Source organism: Salvelinus namaycush, chromosome 33 (assembly GCF_016432855.1).
Source record: "Salvelinus namaycush isolate Seneca chromosome 33, SaNama_1.0, whole genome shotgun sequence".
In the NCBI taxonomy this organism is placed as follows: domain Eukaryota; kingdom Metazoa; phylum Chordata; class Actinopteri; order Salmoniformes; family Salmonidae; genus Salvelinus; species Salvelinus namaycush.
This window is the reverse complement of record NC_052339.1, coordinates 14,764,349-14,781,520: the sequence shown is the minus strand read 5'-3', so window position 1 is coordinate 14,781,520 and position 17,172 is coordinate 14,764,349. Positions and strand designations below refer to the sequence as shown.

Below are 17,172 nucleotides of genomic sequence, written 5' to 3'. Positions count from 1 at the left end.
CTATGGAACACAGAGAGACCCTTGGAGATATGGAGATACATATCTATGGAGAAACAGAGAGACCCCATCAAAAGATTGAATAATTCAACAATGTTTCTATTTTTGAGAATGTGAGAATGGTCTGTGGACACTTAAGGGAGAGTCATGTCGAGTGTGTTTCATTTGGTGATCTCATCAAGGACAGGAAACACACAACTGTATCTCTTAAAGTGTACAGTCCCCACGTTGGAATGGCTACAATTCTATAGGCCACGTAGACCATACAGCTGTAGATTTGGCTACACGGCTGGAAATGGTTAAACTCTGAGACTATCGAACACTTCAGAATTTCCTAGACGTATAATTACTAGTCTGAAGCGAGAAATTACAGTTGAAGTCGGAAGTTTACATACACTTAGGTTGGAGACATTAAAACTTGTTTTTCAACCACTCCACAAATGTCTTGTTAACAAACTATAGTTTTGGCAAGTCAGTTAGGACATCTACTTTGTGCATGACTGTCACGATCGTCTTCTTGTGAGAGATTGGACCAAGGCGCAGCGTGTGCAAAATACATCTCTTTATTGTGGAAGAGAGAAAAACACGAAAACGAACACTATACACAAACTAACAAAAAACGACCGTGAAGCTAAATAACGTAAGTGTACAGACAAGCCACAAAACGTTCAACATAGACAATTACCCACAAACACATGATGCCCATGGCTGCCTTAAATATGGCTCCCAATTAGAGACAATAAACCACAGCTGTCTCTAATTGAGAACCAATCCAGGCAGCCATCGACATACAAACACCTAGACAAGACATTACCCCATTAAACCTACAAACCCCTAGACAAACCAAAACACATACTTCCCCATGTCACACCCTGACCTAACTAAAATAATAATGAAAACAAAGATAACTAAGGCCAGGGTGTGACAATGACACAAGTAATTTTTCCAACAATTATTTACAGACAGATTATTTCACATATAATTCACTGTATCACAATTCCAGTGGGTCAGAAGTTTACATACACTAAGTTGACTGTGCCTTTAAACAACTTGGAAAATTCCAGAAAATGATGTCATGGCTTTAGAAGCTTCTGATAGGCTAATTGACATAATTTGAGTCAATTAGAGGGGTACCTGTGGATGTATTTCAAGGCCTACCTTCAAACTCAGTGCCTCTTTGCTTGACATCATGGGAAAATCAAAAGAAATCAGCCAAGACCTCAGAAAGAAAATGGTAGACCTACCTTCAAGCAATTTCCAAATGCCTGAAGGTACCACGTTCATCTGTACAAACAATAGTACGCAAGTATAAACACCATGGGACCACGCAGCCATCATACCGCTCAGGAAGGAGACGTATTCTGTCTCCTAGAGAAGAACGTACTTTGGTGCGAAAAGTGCTTATCAATTCCAGAACAACAGCAAAGGACCCTGTGAAGATGCTGGAGGAAACATGTACAAAAGTATCTATATCCACAGTAAAACGAGTCCTGAAAGGCCACTCAGCAAGGAAAAAGCCACTGCTCCAAAACCGCCATAAAAAAGCCAGACTACGGTTTGCAACTGCACATGGGGACAAAGATCGTACTTTTTGGAGAAATGTCCTCTGGTCTGATGGGAAAAAAATTGAACTTTTTGGCCATAATGACCATCGTTATGTTTGGAGGAGAAAGGGGGATGCTTGTAAGCCGAAGAACACCATCCCAACCGTGAAGCACGGGGGTGGCAGCATCATGTTGTGGGGGTGCTTTGCTGCAGGAGGGACTGGTGCACTTCACAAAATAGATGGCATCATGAGGGAGTAAAATTATGTGGATATATTGAAGCAACATCTCAAGACGTCAGTCAGGAAGTTAAAGCTTGCTCGTAAATGGGTCTTCCAAATGGACAATGACCCCTAGCATACTTCCAAAGTTGTGGCAAAATGGCTTAAGGACAACAAAGTCAAGGTATTGGAGTTGTCACATTCTGACCATAGTTCTTTTGTATTTTCTTTGTTTTAGTATGGTCAGGGCGTGAGTTGGGTGGGTTATCTATGTTTTGTGTTTCTATGTTGGGTTTGTCGTTTGGCCTGATATGGTTCTCAATCAGAGGCAGGTGTTAGTCATTGTCTCTGATTGGGAACCATATTTAGGTAGCCTGTTTTGTAATGTGTTTTGTGGGTGATTGTTCCTGTTCCTGTGTTCCTGTGTTCTGTGTTCACATTTTCGGGACTGTAGCATCTTCGGTTGTTTTTGTCAGTTTATTGTTTTGTTCGTTCTTGAAAGTATTCGATTAAATATGAATACACATCACGCTGCATCTTGGTCCGACCATTCTGACTCCTCAGACGAGGAGAACGAAGACTGCCGTTACAGGAGTGGCCATCACAAAGCCCTGACCTCAATCCTATAGAAAATTTGTGTGCAGAACTGAAAAAGTGTGTGCGAGCAAGGAGGCCTACAAACCTGACTCAGTTACACCAGCTCTGTCAGGAGGAATGGGCCAAAATTCACCCAACTTATTGTGGGAAGCTTGTGGGAGGCTACCCGAAACATTTGACCCAAGTTAAACTATTTAATGGCAATGCTAACAAATACTTACCTTGTGTATGTAAACCTCTGACACACTGGGACTGTGAAATAAATAAAAGCTAAAATAAATCATTCTCTCTACTATTATTCTGACATTTCACATTCTTAAAATCAAGTGGTGATCCTTACTGACCTAAGACATGTTTTGTTTCTAGGATTAAATGTCAGGAATTGTGAAAAACAGAGTTTAAATGTATTTGGCTAAGGTGTATGTAAACTTCCGACTTCAACTGTACGTAAGTCTAGTACAAGAATACTGACAACCGCGGAAGCATCTATTCTATGCAACGACCACCTGTAGGCTTGACGTATCCATTACAACAGACACTATCCAGAGCTGCGGAGAAAGCTACAACCACAAAGAACATTGTGACTTCTGGGGAAGTTAACCAGAGACACTCTGATGAACTGACTCTCCAGCAGACGGACCGGCGATTCCAACAGAGAAGACAGCAACGGCATACGGGCGTAAATATAAACATTGCAATTATTCTCGAAAAAGCAGCCGTTCATGTGCAAAGGATTATAATTTCAATGAATATAATTGTAGACTGTGTATAGTGAATCCATTTTGTCTTGCCCGCTCTTTCTCATTCGCCAAAAAACTCCTCAAAAATTCCTCAGTCTCAGTGATTTCCTTTGACTACCAAGCCGTCATATCGGCTTTGTCCGCTAGAGACTTTTTATTTGTATCATGTGGTAACCCAAATGTCTACTGTTTGTTTGTTATGTAATTCTGTGTGATTATTTAGTTAGTTAGTAAATAAATAATTAAGCCAATTTGTATATCGCTGATTCATGATTTAAGCTAGGGTTCGTGCAGATATCCAAGGGTTTGCGACGTTCGGTAATGAGTACTGATGAGGTAATAATAATTAATTAATAGAAGACTGTAATTGATCAGATTTAAAAATATCTTAAGAGTTATATTCTGGAAATTATAACTCTGTAAATCACCATTTTCCGTGGTGCCCCGACTTCCTAGTTAATGAATGTTTACATGATTATTTCAATCACGCAATAATTAAACCTATGATTTGATATAAATAAGTCTTCACATTTAATGATAGCCCAGACATGACACAATTTTACTCCTGAACTTATTTAGGCTTGTCATAATGAAGGGGTTGAATGCTTATTGACTCAAAACCATTCAGCTTTTCATTTTTTATTAATTTGTTAAAAATTCCACTTAGACATTATGGGGGTATTGCCAGTGACACAAAATCTAAATGTAATCTATTTTAAATTCAGGCTGTAACACAACAAAATGTGGAAAAGTCAAGGGGTGTGAAAACTTTCTGAAGGCACTATACATCTATAGCATAACAGTTTTCTGACTGACTATCTTGTCCCGTAGGGAGATATTGGTAAAGAGATGTACATAATCAAGTCTGGAGCAGTGCAGGTGGTTGGTGGACCAGATAACTCCATCGTGTTCGTTACACTGAAGGCTGGCTGTGTGTTTGGAGAAATCAGGTACAGAACAGAGCTCTCCTGTGAACATGAAACAATGGGCTGCATCTGAAAAGGCACCCTATTTCCTACAGTGCACTATTTTTGATCAGGGCCCATATAATAAGGCTCTGTTAAAAAGTAATCCTCTATGCACTCTAAATCAAAGTAGTGCACTATGTAGGAAATAGGCTGCCATTTCAGAAGCAGACATGGTGTAGCCTACACCGAGATGCCTTGTTGTGAGATTACATTATACAATTGGAGTGTTTTTATTCAACAGTCTGTTGCAGTCGTCTAAAGATGGCGGGAACAGGAGGACAGCTAATGTCAAAGCTCACGGCTTTGCTAACCTGTCCGTCCTGGAAAAGAAGGATCTCTTTGAAATTCTGGTCCACTACCCAATGGCTCAGAAAGTTCTGGCCAGGAAAGGAAAGTAAGAGAGGAGATTGGCTGTATTATTGGTACTGCATTGGATTAGTTCCTAGTTTTAATCTAAGATAATTAGTTAGTAGTAGTAGTCTCTTGTAGGGAAAACATTTAAAATGCTAAAGAATACTGCTTCCCTGCTAACCTTTATCAATACAAATAGGTATTTGGATAATCCATCTATACAGTAATAGCTCATCAAACTCTATTTATAGTTAATTGAGCTATAGATGGACTATTCAAATAAAATGTTACCATGTCATGTAATAGAGATACACTTGACTCCTTTATAACTCATTATTTTCCAAGGAAACTGATGAAGGCTAAGGGTCCAGCTGCTGCTAAGGCTGTTGAAGATAAAAAGAAAGGACTGGCGCTGTTCGGACCCAAACCCCCCACTCCTAAAATGCTGCGTGTCTTTGGGGGCGGCAAAGGCTTTTTGGAGAAACTCAAGGTAAGAAACATTCCTTACTCTCACTTTGACCTGTTGTTAACAGCAGGTATGTACAGTACATTGATGTTCAGTTACAGATGATAATTGTACAAGACAACTTTATAAATACTGTTAGTGGCTCAAGCTGGTTTGTAATCTACTGTATTGTGTTGTGGTTTTCTTTCTCTTGTAGCATGCCACTCAAAATCAACAAGATTGAGAATATCAAACTGCATCGTTTCTCATATTTACTACTTTTGTGGTGAATTTGCAGTGCATTATTGTTCAATCCCCTCTTTACACTCACAGCTGAATGACCAGTATGTGAGTGTGTGTACAGAACACTATTTTGAGGGATTCTTGTAAGAGGGATACTACTACCCTCTCGCATACTATCCTTTAGAATTGTTTAATCTTTCAAAAACTTTATTCAGATGTGCAATATTTAAAGAAAAGACAAAGTGGAAAAAACGAATATGTCTAGAAGTATTTTGATTGTTTTTCTTTTCATATCAATTATAAATGATATTTCAGGTTTAGAAACTGTTATATTTTGGACCAATCACAATTTTTATTTGCCAATACACAGCTCATGTAGTTTGTGGTGACAGTTATGGATGCAGTGCCAATCAAAGGATTTATTTGTCTGTGTAACGGGTGGGTAACAGTTTAGCTACGAAACAAGCTACTTAAGTGACATTTAATACGATCTGTCTGCTTTGTAAGATACACATTTACCTAAATAAATCAATTCTCATTTACTAACGACTGCATCAGCTCCATAGTATCATATTCTTCTTCATGATCTATTGTGTGTTGTGTTGAATAGTAGTTGAATGTGAAAGAAAGCCAACCATGGAGATCTCAGTCCAGTAATCCCCTTATCCAGGGTGGGACATTGTGAAGTCTTAGCTAGGAAAGGGGCGGGACATTGTGATGTTTAATTAAGTAAGTGGTCTCCTCTCTGTATCTGTCCCCAGCTTTAACACACAGTAGCCAGCGAAGCTAAGAATAACCCAAATACTATATTCACTTCAACATAGCTGAGTTTAGTCCCTACCTAAGAGTCACAGTGCAATTATTCTGTTGCTACTTTACTATTGTGTATTAAGAAATGTACCCGAATCTGGTGTTAAACCTATTTGAAGTTTGTTGATCAACTCCTAGACATCTCTGATTGATCAATTATTTGATTTGAATTTGAATTGTCAATTATCCAAACCTACTGCCAAGATTGCTGCAGCCATGGACAAGAAACAAAATGGCCTCCTACGGTAGAGTTGCTGCTCATTCAACACCTTTGAGTACAGTATATTTACCAGACAGTCCAATGTCACAGGAAGAGTGTTGGGGATGTGAAGCAGCCATAGGTGGCAGTGATAGCTGCTCTTTGTTGACCCATCCCATAGGAAGAGTGGAGAAGTGTGAAGAGCAGAGGGGGAGTTCCTATGAAGGAATTAATGGAACAGGAGATTAATTACCTGAGGCAGGCTGTCGCTCCGACTGTCAGGCGTTCAGGGTTAGACAGTTGGTTAGACAGAGGAGAGAGTCTAAGGATCAGATCTGTAACCCTGGATAGGCTCGCCGGGTTCTCTGTTGCCCACACTGCCCACTAGCCAAACAACCACCATGTTTGGCAAGCTCAAAGCACTGTTCTCGGTGCCCGAGCCACCTCCGAAGCCGGATGCCACTGCTGCTCCTGACCCCGCACCAGCTCCCGCTCCTGCCCCAGCACCTCCAGCGAAGGTAAGGCATCGCCTCTCTTTCCGAAACACTACAGCAGGATATATCATTGAAAGTGTTTGCCGGCAGGACGAATCCTTAGACATAGGGGTAGAAAAGTATTTATTTTTTTAGAGCGGTTGAATAAACACTGCCTATATTATTACCACTGATTATATAGATATTGTAGGACTTTAGTATAATGACTGGCTGTTATTGATGTATGTAAATGTTGTTTAGGATTGTTTCTAAATGTCTTAAACTGTACACAGGATTAAATGGCCCTAAAAATGTCATATAATATGGTTGACATTTATACAGTCAACATACAGTTTGACTAATTAACCTTATCCCATGACAAATTGCTCGAAACGATATTGTCTTTATATTGAATAATGCTTGCTGTTAACCAAAAAAGTGGCGGGGCATCCAGTCTGCTGTTGTTTGAATCCCAGATTGCCCCTTTAAAGTGGACAAAATGTCATGTTCTAAACGAATGTTAGATTCAACAGTATCTCTCAGAGATTGTGACACTGGGTGAGGACACTGGGCAGTGACTCATGAGATGGTGAGATGGACTGGACAGCAAACCATGACAGCTGAGTCAGTCAGATTAGGGAAAGCCTCAGGTTGAAACATGCTGGACTTTGAAGCATTTAAACCAAGCTATCTCAAATACCTCCTATCAACAGTATAGCAATAGCACTAGAGTGGAGAAGCACTTATAGCCTGGGTTTCAGGCTGAGTAATTGGCCTTTGGGGAGGAGAAGAAGTTGTCAACCAACATGAGATGAGGTGTAACCAAACATCATAATGGCGTTTAGAAGGAATATGTGTGACTCTTGCTCACAATTAAATTCTTGATTATTTATCGAGTTAAAGTTCAAACTGTAACGTTTCGGCCGTCAGTGGCCTGAGTAATTGGCCTTCTCAGTCTGGAAAGACTCTTATAGGAAGTGTTTGTTATTGAAGAGGAGGAGGGAGTTCATGTATGAAAGACACCGAGATAATTTTCAGTGATTCATTATTGGATCATCCTTTTCTTAGGATGTGATTAAGATGTTTGTTAATAAGACAAAAGCCATTAATCTATCATAGACTCCAAAGTAAGAAAATGCTCGCTTTGGAGTTAGACAGATGTACTGTCTACAAGCCATGAGTTTTCATACACTTTATTTCCAACATGGATTCTGCCTCCCTCCAAGTGCATCCTGGGCATTGAATGAAGAACCCAAGCTCTCCGAAAAAGAATAGTTTGATTTTGTGAGATGTGATACACTTAACTGTTTCCACAGCATCATACCTACGAGTACTGGCGTACCGGACACCCCCGCACACCTCGCAAGGCGGGAGGGCCCACGAGCACTGGGGGCCCATGCGCCTGTCATCGATGCCTATTTTTTTGTAATAAATGTAATACAGTAAATCATTTTGACAGTAACCCTCCAAAAAGTAATTAATGAACCTTTTTAATTTCCATATGTACTAGGAAAGTTAAGTGTTTGTTTCTTGAGCTTCAAGAATGTGACTGGTCAAAAAGCCTCAGGCCTTGAAAAATAATAATTGAACTGATTGAAAGTAAGGGGATATCATGAACAAATACCTTGGTCAAGGCTACGGCGCCAGTGCAATGAGTGGAGCTTACTCAGGTGTTCAAAAGCACATGTCAGACCAAGAGCCTAATGCTTCTTAGGTAGTTCTTTATGAGTTTTAATTTAGAAAATGATCTCTCAACAGAAGCAACAGTTACAGGGATGGTTAAAAACTGTTTGATTGCAGTAGCAACATCAGGGAAACTGGGCAGAAGGGAGTGGGGATTCAAATTCAGCAGTTCTTTAATTGAGCCTTTCGCATTCTCCTTAATTGCAGGCCTCAACACGTTATGGAAAGAGATTAGCTGTATAGGAAGCACTGGGCAATATAATGCATAATGTCTCAGGAGGACTTCAGAAGACCAGTATCTCAAGTTGGATTTCATTTCATTTACCCTTTTTGTGTAGGCTATTAGCCAGACAAAACCTGCTGAGTTCAACAATAAATAGTGGCTAAATTTATCCTAAAGCCGATTACTTTTTTTCCTCATTGTTAGGCTATTTGAGGTATCATTTTTATAAAAGGTTTATAAATAGCAGCTAAATACGGTATCTCGCTATAGATAGTAGCTACACTGCATAATAAAACAATCCATAGTAAGCTAGTGTTTTGAGGGTGGGCTGACTATATTACTTGGCAATAATAGACTGGTTTTACGCACAACAACTTTCTATCCAGGCTGGGAGAGAGTGCGAGCAGGGCTCATGTCATGCAGGTTCAGGTAGGCTACAGGATAGTTTCATTTTTTTAATCAATTGGTCGCTGATTAGTATGCTGTCATGCTGAAAATACATTTGACAATCTGCAATGTTTGAATTTCCAACTTTAAATGACTGAGGGAATGATATTATTGTTGCTTCGTGAAATGTTAGGCTTAACATGAGAAAATATCGACCAAATAGTTCTACCAATAAACATTTATCCATTAGCTAAAGCAAAGCTATAGGCTACATGACCTTGCAGGGGTCAAGAGAAACTGTGTCACTTCGGTGCTAATGGGCACCTGTCTTCATGTCTCATTGGACCATATCTAAGAGTAGGAGTGCTGATCTAGGATCAGTTTTGCCTTTTCAGGTAATAATGAATCAAATAGGAAATCTGATCCTAGATCAGCATTACTCTAAGTCTGTTGGTGAATATGGGCTATTGTTTTCAGTGATGTAACAGTGTTGTTTTCCCAGGAAGAGGAGAAGCCTGCAGAGAAAAAGGATGAGGAGAAGAAAGAGGAAGAACCTAAGAAGGAGGAGGCTAAACCAGCAGGTAAGTTTCTTTGTTTTCATCTAGCATTTTCTCTTGCTTCTATATGATATTGAACTTGCTCAGTTTGTGTCATATAATACTCAAACACAAGGGGACAGAATTAAGACTTTTCATTGTTGGTGTTTTGGCTGTGGCATACCCTCTGGCACACACCCAGAAATGTTGCAGCCACAACATTAACGAAGTCTCATTCTATCCTCTTGTCTATGGATTTCCTGGAACTCCAGGAGATATATGTTAACTGTGATCTCTGCTTTATTTTACCTAACAAAACTATAACAATGGGCTGGGTTTCAGGTAAAGAACAAAAACAAAGCAGAAGTTGAAGGTTTCTGGCCAAAAAAAAGTATGTTTGATTTGGGATCCAGTTGAGTTTATTTTTGTGTAACTAACAGAGTATAATGCAAACAAAACATTGTTTGTTGATTACATTATTCCAAAAATACCTTTTCTTACACTGGGAATCTGGCAGACCTCTACATTTGATTTAACAAGGCCCAAACTCCCAAAGTGATTGTGACATGTGAAGCTTTGGCTCCCTGATTCTTCAATATCCTCACTTTCTCTCAGGCTCTCATTCAAAGAGAGTAACTTACTATACTACATTTTACTCCATCATATCATTCAATTATTTTATTTAGTAACAACTAAATTTGATTCCATTATATAATTAAATTGGTTTATCATATCATTCCAGTTAACTATTTCATTGCTGAGGTGAAAGAAAAGCTAATGTTTGGTCTACCTGGGTTGTGTTGTTGAGACACGAGTGCTGGTTTGGGAAGTAGGACACACATGGCAGCCTGCTCCCTAGTCCAACTGTCTGTTCCTATACATCAGCAGCAGAAACAACACATGTCCATTCCCTCTGCACCTTTTCTCTTTCACTATAATCCACATCTCAGAGACACACACTGACACTCAGTGCATTCTAGAACAACAAATGCTTCATTTATGATAGCTTTTTGTGTGTGATGGCAGTAAGCAATTCCATTACTTTCAGATGTTGTCATGTTGTTTTTCTTCTAAGTAATATACATAGAGTATACAAAACATGCTCTTTCCATGACATAGACTGCCCAGGTGAATCCAGGTGAAGCTACGATCCCATATTGATGTCACTTGTTAAATCCACTTCAATCAGTGTAGATGAAGAGGAGGAGACAGGTTAAATAAGGATATTTAAGCCGAGACAATTGAGACATGGATTGTGTATGTATGCCATTCAGATGGTGAATGGGAAAGACAAAATATTTACATTCCTTTGAACGGGGTATGATAGTAGGTGCCAGGCGCACTAGTTTGAGTGTGTCAATAACTGCAACGCTGCTGGGTTTTTCACGCTCAACAGTTTCCTGTGTGTATCAAGAATGGTCCACCACCAGATAGGACATCCAGCCAACTTGACACAACTTTGGGAAGCATTGGAGTCAACATGGGCCAGCATCCCTGTGGAACACTTTCGACACCTTGTAGAGGCCATGCCCCAAAGCATTAAGGCTGTTCTGCGGGCAAAAAGGGATGCAACTCAATAATAGGAAGGTGTTCCTAATGTTTGGTATACTCAGTGTATGGTCTTAAGTTTCAGTCTCTACTCACATTCTACACTGATCCACTTGCTCATTTTATCTTTTGTACACTACCCATAGATCCTGCCCCAGCTCCAGCCCCAGCTCCTGCCCCAGCCCCGGCCGCAGCTCCTGCCCCAGCCCCTGCCGCAGCTCCTGCCCCAGCCCCGGCCGCTGCCCCAGCACCTGCACCTGCAGAAGGGGACAAACCCGCTGATGGGGCTGAAGGGTAAGAACATGAATAACACCTAGCTGTGAAACTGTCTATGGGCTATTAGTTCAGCCAGTACACCCCACAGGAACTGCCAAATAGGGGTAGTAGGACATCACAAAGTTGTTAAAGAGATAGGGGAGAACCTGGGGAGTGAGAGAGAGTTCATAGTGGGGCTGTTCATCTACTGAGATGAGATGTGTTAATAATAGTCTGGTAGCCAGAGAGCAAATACTTTCTGTTCAATCTCTTCAGTGTTTAGTTAAAGAGATCTATGTGTCTTCCATGTAGCTAAAACAAATCAAATCCAGTCTAATTTTATTTGACACGTGCCGAATACAACATGTGTACAAAGCTTATACATGTGGTGTCCGTACACAGCACAGAAACATGTAGACTGGTCTCTTCCCACAACTGCAGTGGCTGTGGCTGTGTCTGTGGCTTGTGGGAAGACAATAGTCTACATGTTTACAGTACTAAGGACAACATAAGCAAGATTACAAATAGACTAATAGTGCAGTGTAGGCCTATATTCTGTCTGCAGGCAGCTGCTTAGCGATGGCTTGATGTTTTCCCTCCTCACTACAGAATGACTTGCAGCTTGTGACTCCCAAAGTAGCTGAATAAGATTATGGGATTATGGGTATTTGTGACTTAATGAGGTCAGGGGATGGGTGGCGGTAGTTCACGTGTAAGTTTTATTTGCAAAGGTTTTCTTTGCTTTCTCTCTGTACTGTAGCTCATTTCTGACTTCAATGAAGTATGCTACGTTTTAGAGTGGATTAGTCGCTGGTCTTGATTGAGAGAACTTGTATTCTGTATTTGGCTTCTGTAAAGGCTGATTTCACATACAGTGTGTGTGACGTGTGCTGAAATCCTATTTCCTTCTTGAGGTACAGCCAGGTAAAAACAGAACGGAAATCCCACCTGTTTCTATTTCTGACTATACAGAGTAGTAAGCTCCATACCTCTTAATGTGTGTGTGTGTTTTCTTAAATGCTTCATCTGGTATAGAATTCTTATAAGATGCTAGTGGGAAATATCTTTAAGTACAGTGCAGAGAAACGAGAACCATTGTAGCCCTTTCCTGCAGTGGAATTATTTGATTTGATTTGACTGAGCAAAGTGCCCTCTAGTGGCCTCATGGGTGGAATGTCAATAATATTTTTCATAATTTCATAATTAATAAAAAGTTTTTCAAAGAATATGCTGAAAATCAGCTGTTTCTATGTCAAACAGTTTTGTTATTTTTCAGTCTTCTGTGATGTATATAAAAGTGTAATATTGGGATGCAAACACAAAATTTAATACATTACAATTCTATATCTGACATGGTACAACCATGTATGTGATGTGTATACTTTTGTTTCAAAGTAGATTGTTTAACCGTACCAATAAATATTATGTGTGAAATTAAAAAGGGACAGATAAAATGTGAATACCAGTCCAGTGTAAATACAGCAACTTCTCAGAGTATATTAGGGATATACAGTACAGAAGGAAAGTATACTTAGTTTCCTGGTACACCTGGCAATTACTGTGTAACCAACTAATCACTAGCACCAGGATTACCTCCAGTGCGCCTGGAGAGAGTGAGAGAGAGCACGAGAGAGAGAGACGGCGATTATATTTGTTCCTAGTACTAAGATGGCAGGTGGGTGGTATGCTGCTGTGCTGAGTATGACTCAATAGGTCCCCATGGACAACACAGACATGGTGGTCCCACTGCGTTTACACAGGCAGCTCAATTCTGATCTTTTGCCGAATTATTGGCGTAAGATCTGATTGGTCAAAAAACCAATTAGTTGCAAAAGATCAGAATTGGGCAGACTTTGTAAACACAACCATAATGATTACGAGGAGTTATTTGAATGTAGCCAATGCAGCTGTGTACACCTAGGATCAAATCTAGGCCCTGTCTAATACCATACTGTCGGGCCGGGTTCCCCAACTGAATTTGGCCCAGGGGTGGTTTTATTTGGCCCCCCAAGTTTTCTGTGGGAGAAAAAAATCATATATTCTGTACCAGTCAAATGTTTGGACACACCTACTCATTCCAGGGTTCTTCTTTATTTTTTTACTATTTTCTAAATTGTAGAATAATACTGAAGACATCAAAACTATTAAATAAAACATATGGAATCCTGTAGTAACCAAAAAAGTGTGAAACAAATCAAAATATATTTTATATTTGCGATTTATCAAAGTATCCACCCTTTGTCTTGATGACAGCTCAAAGCACATCAAATCAAATTTTATTGGTCACATACACGTGGTTAGCAGATGTTAATGCGAGTGTAGCGAAATGTTTGTGCTTCTAGTTCCGACAGTGCAGTAATATCTAACAAGTAATCGAACAAATTCACAACAACTACTTAATACACACAAATGTAAATGAATAAGAATATATACATATAAATACAGTTGAAGTCAGAAGTTTACATACACTTAGGTTGGAGTCATTAAAACTTGTTTTTCAACCACTCCACAAATTTCTTGTTAACAAACTATAGTTTTGGCAAGTCGGTTAGGACATCTACTTTGTGCATGATACAAGTAATTTTTCCAACAATTGTTTACAGACAGATTATTTCACTTATAATTCACTGTATCACAATTCCAGTGGGTCAGAAGTTTACATGCACTAAGTTGACTGTGCCTTGAAACAACTTGGAAAATTCCAGAAAATTATGTCATGGCTATAGAAGCTTCTGATTGGCTAATTGACATAATTTGAGTCAATTGGAGGTGTACCTGTGGATGTATTTCAAGGCCTACCTTCAAACTCAGTGCCTCTTTGCTTGACATCATGGGAAAATCAAAAGAAATCAGCCAAGAGCTCAGAAACAAATTGTAGACCTCCACAAGTCTGGTTCATCCTTGGGAGCAATTTCCAAATGCCTGAAGGTACCACGTTCATCTGTACAAACAATAGTACGCAAGTATAAACACCATGGGACCATGCAGCCGTCATACCGCTCAGGAAGGAGACGCATTCTGTCTCCTAGAGATGAACGTAATTTGGTGTGAAAAGTGCAAATCAATCCCAGAACAACAGCAAAGGACCTTGTGAAGATGCTGGAGGAAACAGGTACAAAAGTATCTATATCCACAGTAAAAAGAGTCCTATATCGAGATAACCTGAAAGGCCGCTGAGGAAGGAAGAAGCCACTGCTCCAAAACCGGCATAAAAAAGCCAGACTACGGTTTGCAACTGCACATGAGGACAAAGATCGTACTTTTTGGAGAAATGTCCTCTGGTCTGATGAAACAAAAATAGTTTGGCCGTAATGAGCATCGTTATGTTTGGAGGAAAAAGGGGATGCTTGCAAGGCGAAGAACACCATCCCAACCCTGAAGCACGGGGGTGGCAGCATCATGTTGTGGGGGTGCTTTGCTGCAGGAGGGACTGGTGCACTTCACAAAATAGATGGCATCATGAGAGAGGAAAGTTATGTGGATATATTGAAGCAACATCTCAAGACATCATTCAGGAAGCTAAATCTTGGTCGCAAATGGGTCTTCCAAATGGACAATGACCCCAAGCATACTTCCAAAGTTGTGGCAAAATGGCTTAAGGACAACAAAGTCATGGTATTGGAGTGGCCATCACAAAGCCCTGACCTCAATCATATAGAACATTTGTGGGGAAGGAGGCCTACAAACCTGACTCAGTTACACCAGCTCTGTCAGGAGGAATGGACCATTTCAGTTTGTCCGTGATGTGTACGCCGAGGAACTTAAAACTTTCCACCTTCTCCACTACTGTTCTGTCGATGTGGATGGGGGGGCGCTCCCTCTGCTGTTTCCTGAAGTCCACGATCATCTCCTTTGTTTTGTTGACATTGAGTCAGAGGTTATTTTCCTGACACCACACTCCGAGGGCCCTCACCTCCTCCCTGTAGGCCGTCTCGTCGTTGTTGGTAATCAAGCCTACCACTGTGGTGTCATTGGCAAACTTGATGATTGAGTTGGAGGCGGGGTCGAAAGTCCAGGACCCAGTTGCACAGGGCGGAGTCGAGTTAGAGTAAGAGTAGTAATGGTCCATAATGCTACCAACTTGTGTCGCGCATTCGATATGCAGATGGAATTTAAGAAACCTTGTTCTCAGATTAGGTTTGTTAAAATCCCCAGCTACAATAAATGCAGCCTCAGGGTACATGCTTCCAATTTACATATAGTCCAGGGAAGTACTTTCAGGGCCGTCGAGGTATCTGCTTGGGGTGGGGGGGGGGGGGGGGGGAGTATACACGGCTGTGACTATAATCGAAGAGTATTCTCTTGGTATATAATACAGTCAGCATTTGATTGTAAGGAATTCTAGGGTCAGGTGAACAAAAGGACTTGAGTTACTGTATGTTGTTATGATTACACCATGAGTCGCTAATCATAAGGCATACACCCCTGCCCTTCTTCTTACCAGAGAGATGTTTGTTTCTGTCGGCGCAATGCGTGAAGAAACCGGGTGGCTGAACCGACTCTGACAACATGTCTCAAGTGAGCCATGTTTCCGTGAAACAGAGAATGTTACAATCTTTGATGTCTCTCTGGAAGGCAACTCGTGCACTAATTTCGTCCACCTTGTTTTCTAGAGATTGGACATTGGCGAGTAATATGCTCGGAAGCGGTGGGTGGTGTGCTCGCCTTCTAAGTCTGACCAGTAGGCCGCTCCGTCTGCCTCTCCTGCGGCGACCGCGTTGTTTTGGGTCGGCCTCTGGGATAAGATCCCATGTCCATGGTGGAGGTCCGAACAAAGGATCTACTTCGGGAAAGTCGTATTCCTGGTCATAATGTTGGTCAAATGACATCGCTTTTATATCCAGTAGTTCTTCCCGGCTGTATGTAATGACACCTGAGATTTTCTGGGCTAACAATGTAAGAAATAATACATAAAAAATCTAATTACTGCATCGTTTCCTAAGGACCTGAAGCGAGGCGACCATCTCTGTCGGCACCATCTAGCTTTGAACACTCTTGGCATTCTCTCAACCAGCTTCATGAGGTAGTCACCTGGAATGCATTTCAATTAACAGATGTGCCTTGTTCAAAGTAAATTTGTGGAATTTCTTTCCTTCTTAATGCGTCTGAGCCAATCAATTATGTTGTGGCTAGGTAAGGGTGGTATACAGAGGATAGCCCTATTTGGTAAATATTATGGCAAGAACAGCTGAAATAAGCAAAGAGAAACAACAGTCCATCATTACTTTAAAACATGAAGGTCAGTCAATCAGGATAATGTCAAGAACTTTTAAAGTTTCTTCAAGTGCAGTCACAAAAACCATCAAGCGCTGTGATGAAACTGGCTCTCATGAGGACCGCCACAGGAAAGAAAGACCCAGTTACCTCTGCTGCAGAGGATACGTTCATTAGAGTTAACTGCACCTCAGATTGCAGCCCAAATAAATGCTTCACAGAGTTCAAGTGACAGACACATCTCAACATCAACTGTTCAGAGGAGACTGTGAATCAGGCCTTCATGGTCAAATTGCTGCAAAGAAACCACAACGAAAGGACAAGACGAAGAGACTTGCTTGGGCCAAAAAACACGAGCAAGGGACATTAGACTGGTGGAAATCTGTCCTTTGGTCTGATGAGTCCAAATTTTAGATTTTTGGTTCCAACCACCGTGTCTGTGAGACGCAGAGTATGTGAGACGCAGAGTAGGTGAGCGGATGATGACGCATGGGGGGAGGTGTGAGGGTACTTTGCTGGTGACACTGTTGGTGATTTATTTACAATTCAATACACACTTAACCAGCATGGCTACCACAACATTCTGCAGTGATACGCCATCCCATCTGGTTTGCGTTTAGTGGGACTATCGTTTGTTTTTCAACAGGACAATGACCCAAAACACACCTCCAGGCTGTATCAGGGCTATTTGACCACAAAGGAGAGGGATGGAGTGCTGCATCAGATGACCTGGCCTCC

The 17,172-nt window shown here is 40.8% G+C and overlaps 2 protein-coding genes across 2 annotated transcripts in view; both read left to right on the top strand.

Annotated features, from left to right (window-relative positions):
- The window catches only part of LOC120027665 (cyclic nucleotide-gated cation channel beta-3-like), a 29,586-nt gene extending 24,479 nt beyond the window's left edge, over window positions 1-5,107 (top strand). The window contains exons 15-18 of the mRNA XM_038972659.1: window positions 3,931-4,049; window positions 4,309-4,461; window positions 4,764-4,908; window positions 5,081-5,107. Coding sequence (XP_038828587.1) covers window positions 3,931-4,049; window positions 4,309-4,461; window positions 4,764-4,908; window positions 5,081-5,107 — 444 coding nt within the window. The remainder of the gene's footprint in view (window positions 1-3,930; window positions 4,050-4,308; window positions 4,462-4,763; window positions 4,909-5,080) is intronic.
- Window positions 5,108-6,516: 1,409 nt separating this feature from the next.
- The window catches only part of LOC120027664 (cyclic nucleotide-gated cation channel beta-3-like), a 37,564-nt gene continuing 26,908 nt past the window's right edge, over window positions 6,517-17,172 (top strand). Inside the window, exons 1-3 of the mRNA XM_038972658.1 lie at window positions 6,517-6,633; window positions 9,384-9,462; window positions 11,112-11,259. Of these exons, the coding sequence (XP_038828586.1) occupies window positions 6,517-6,633; window positions 9,384-9,462; window positions 11,112-11,259 (344 nt within the window). The remainder of the gene's footprint in view (window positions 6,634-9,383; window positions 9,463-11,111; window positions 11,260-17,172) is intronic.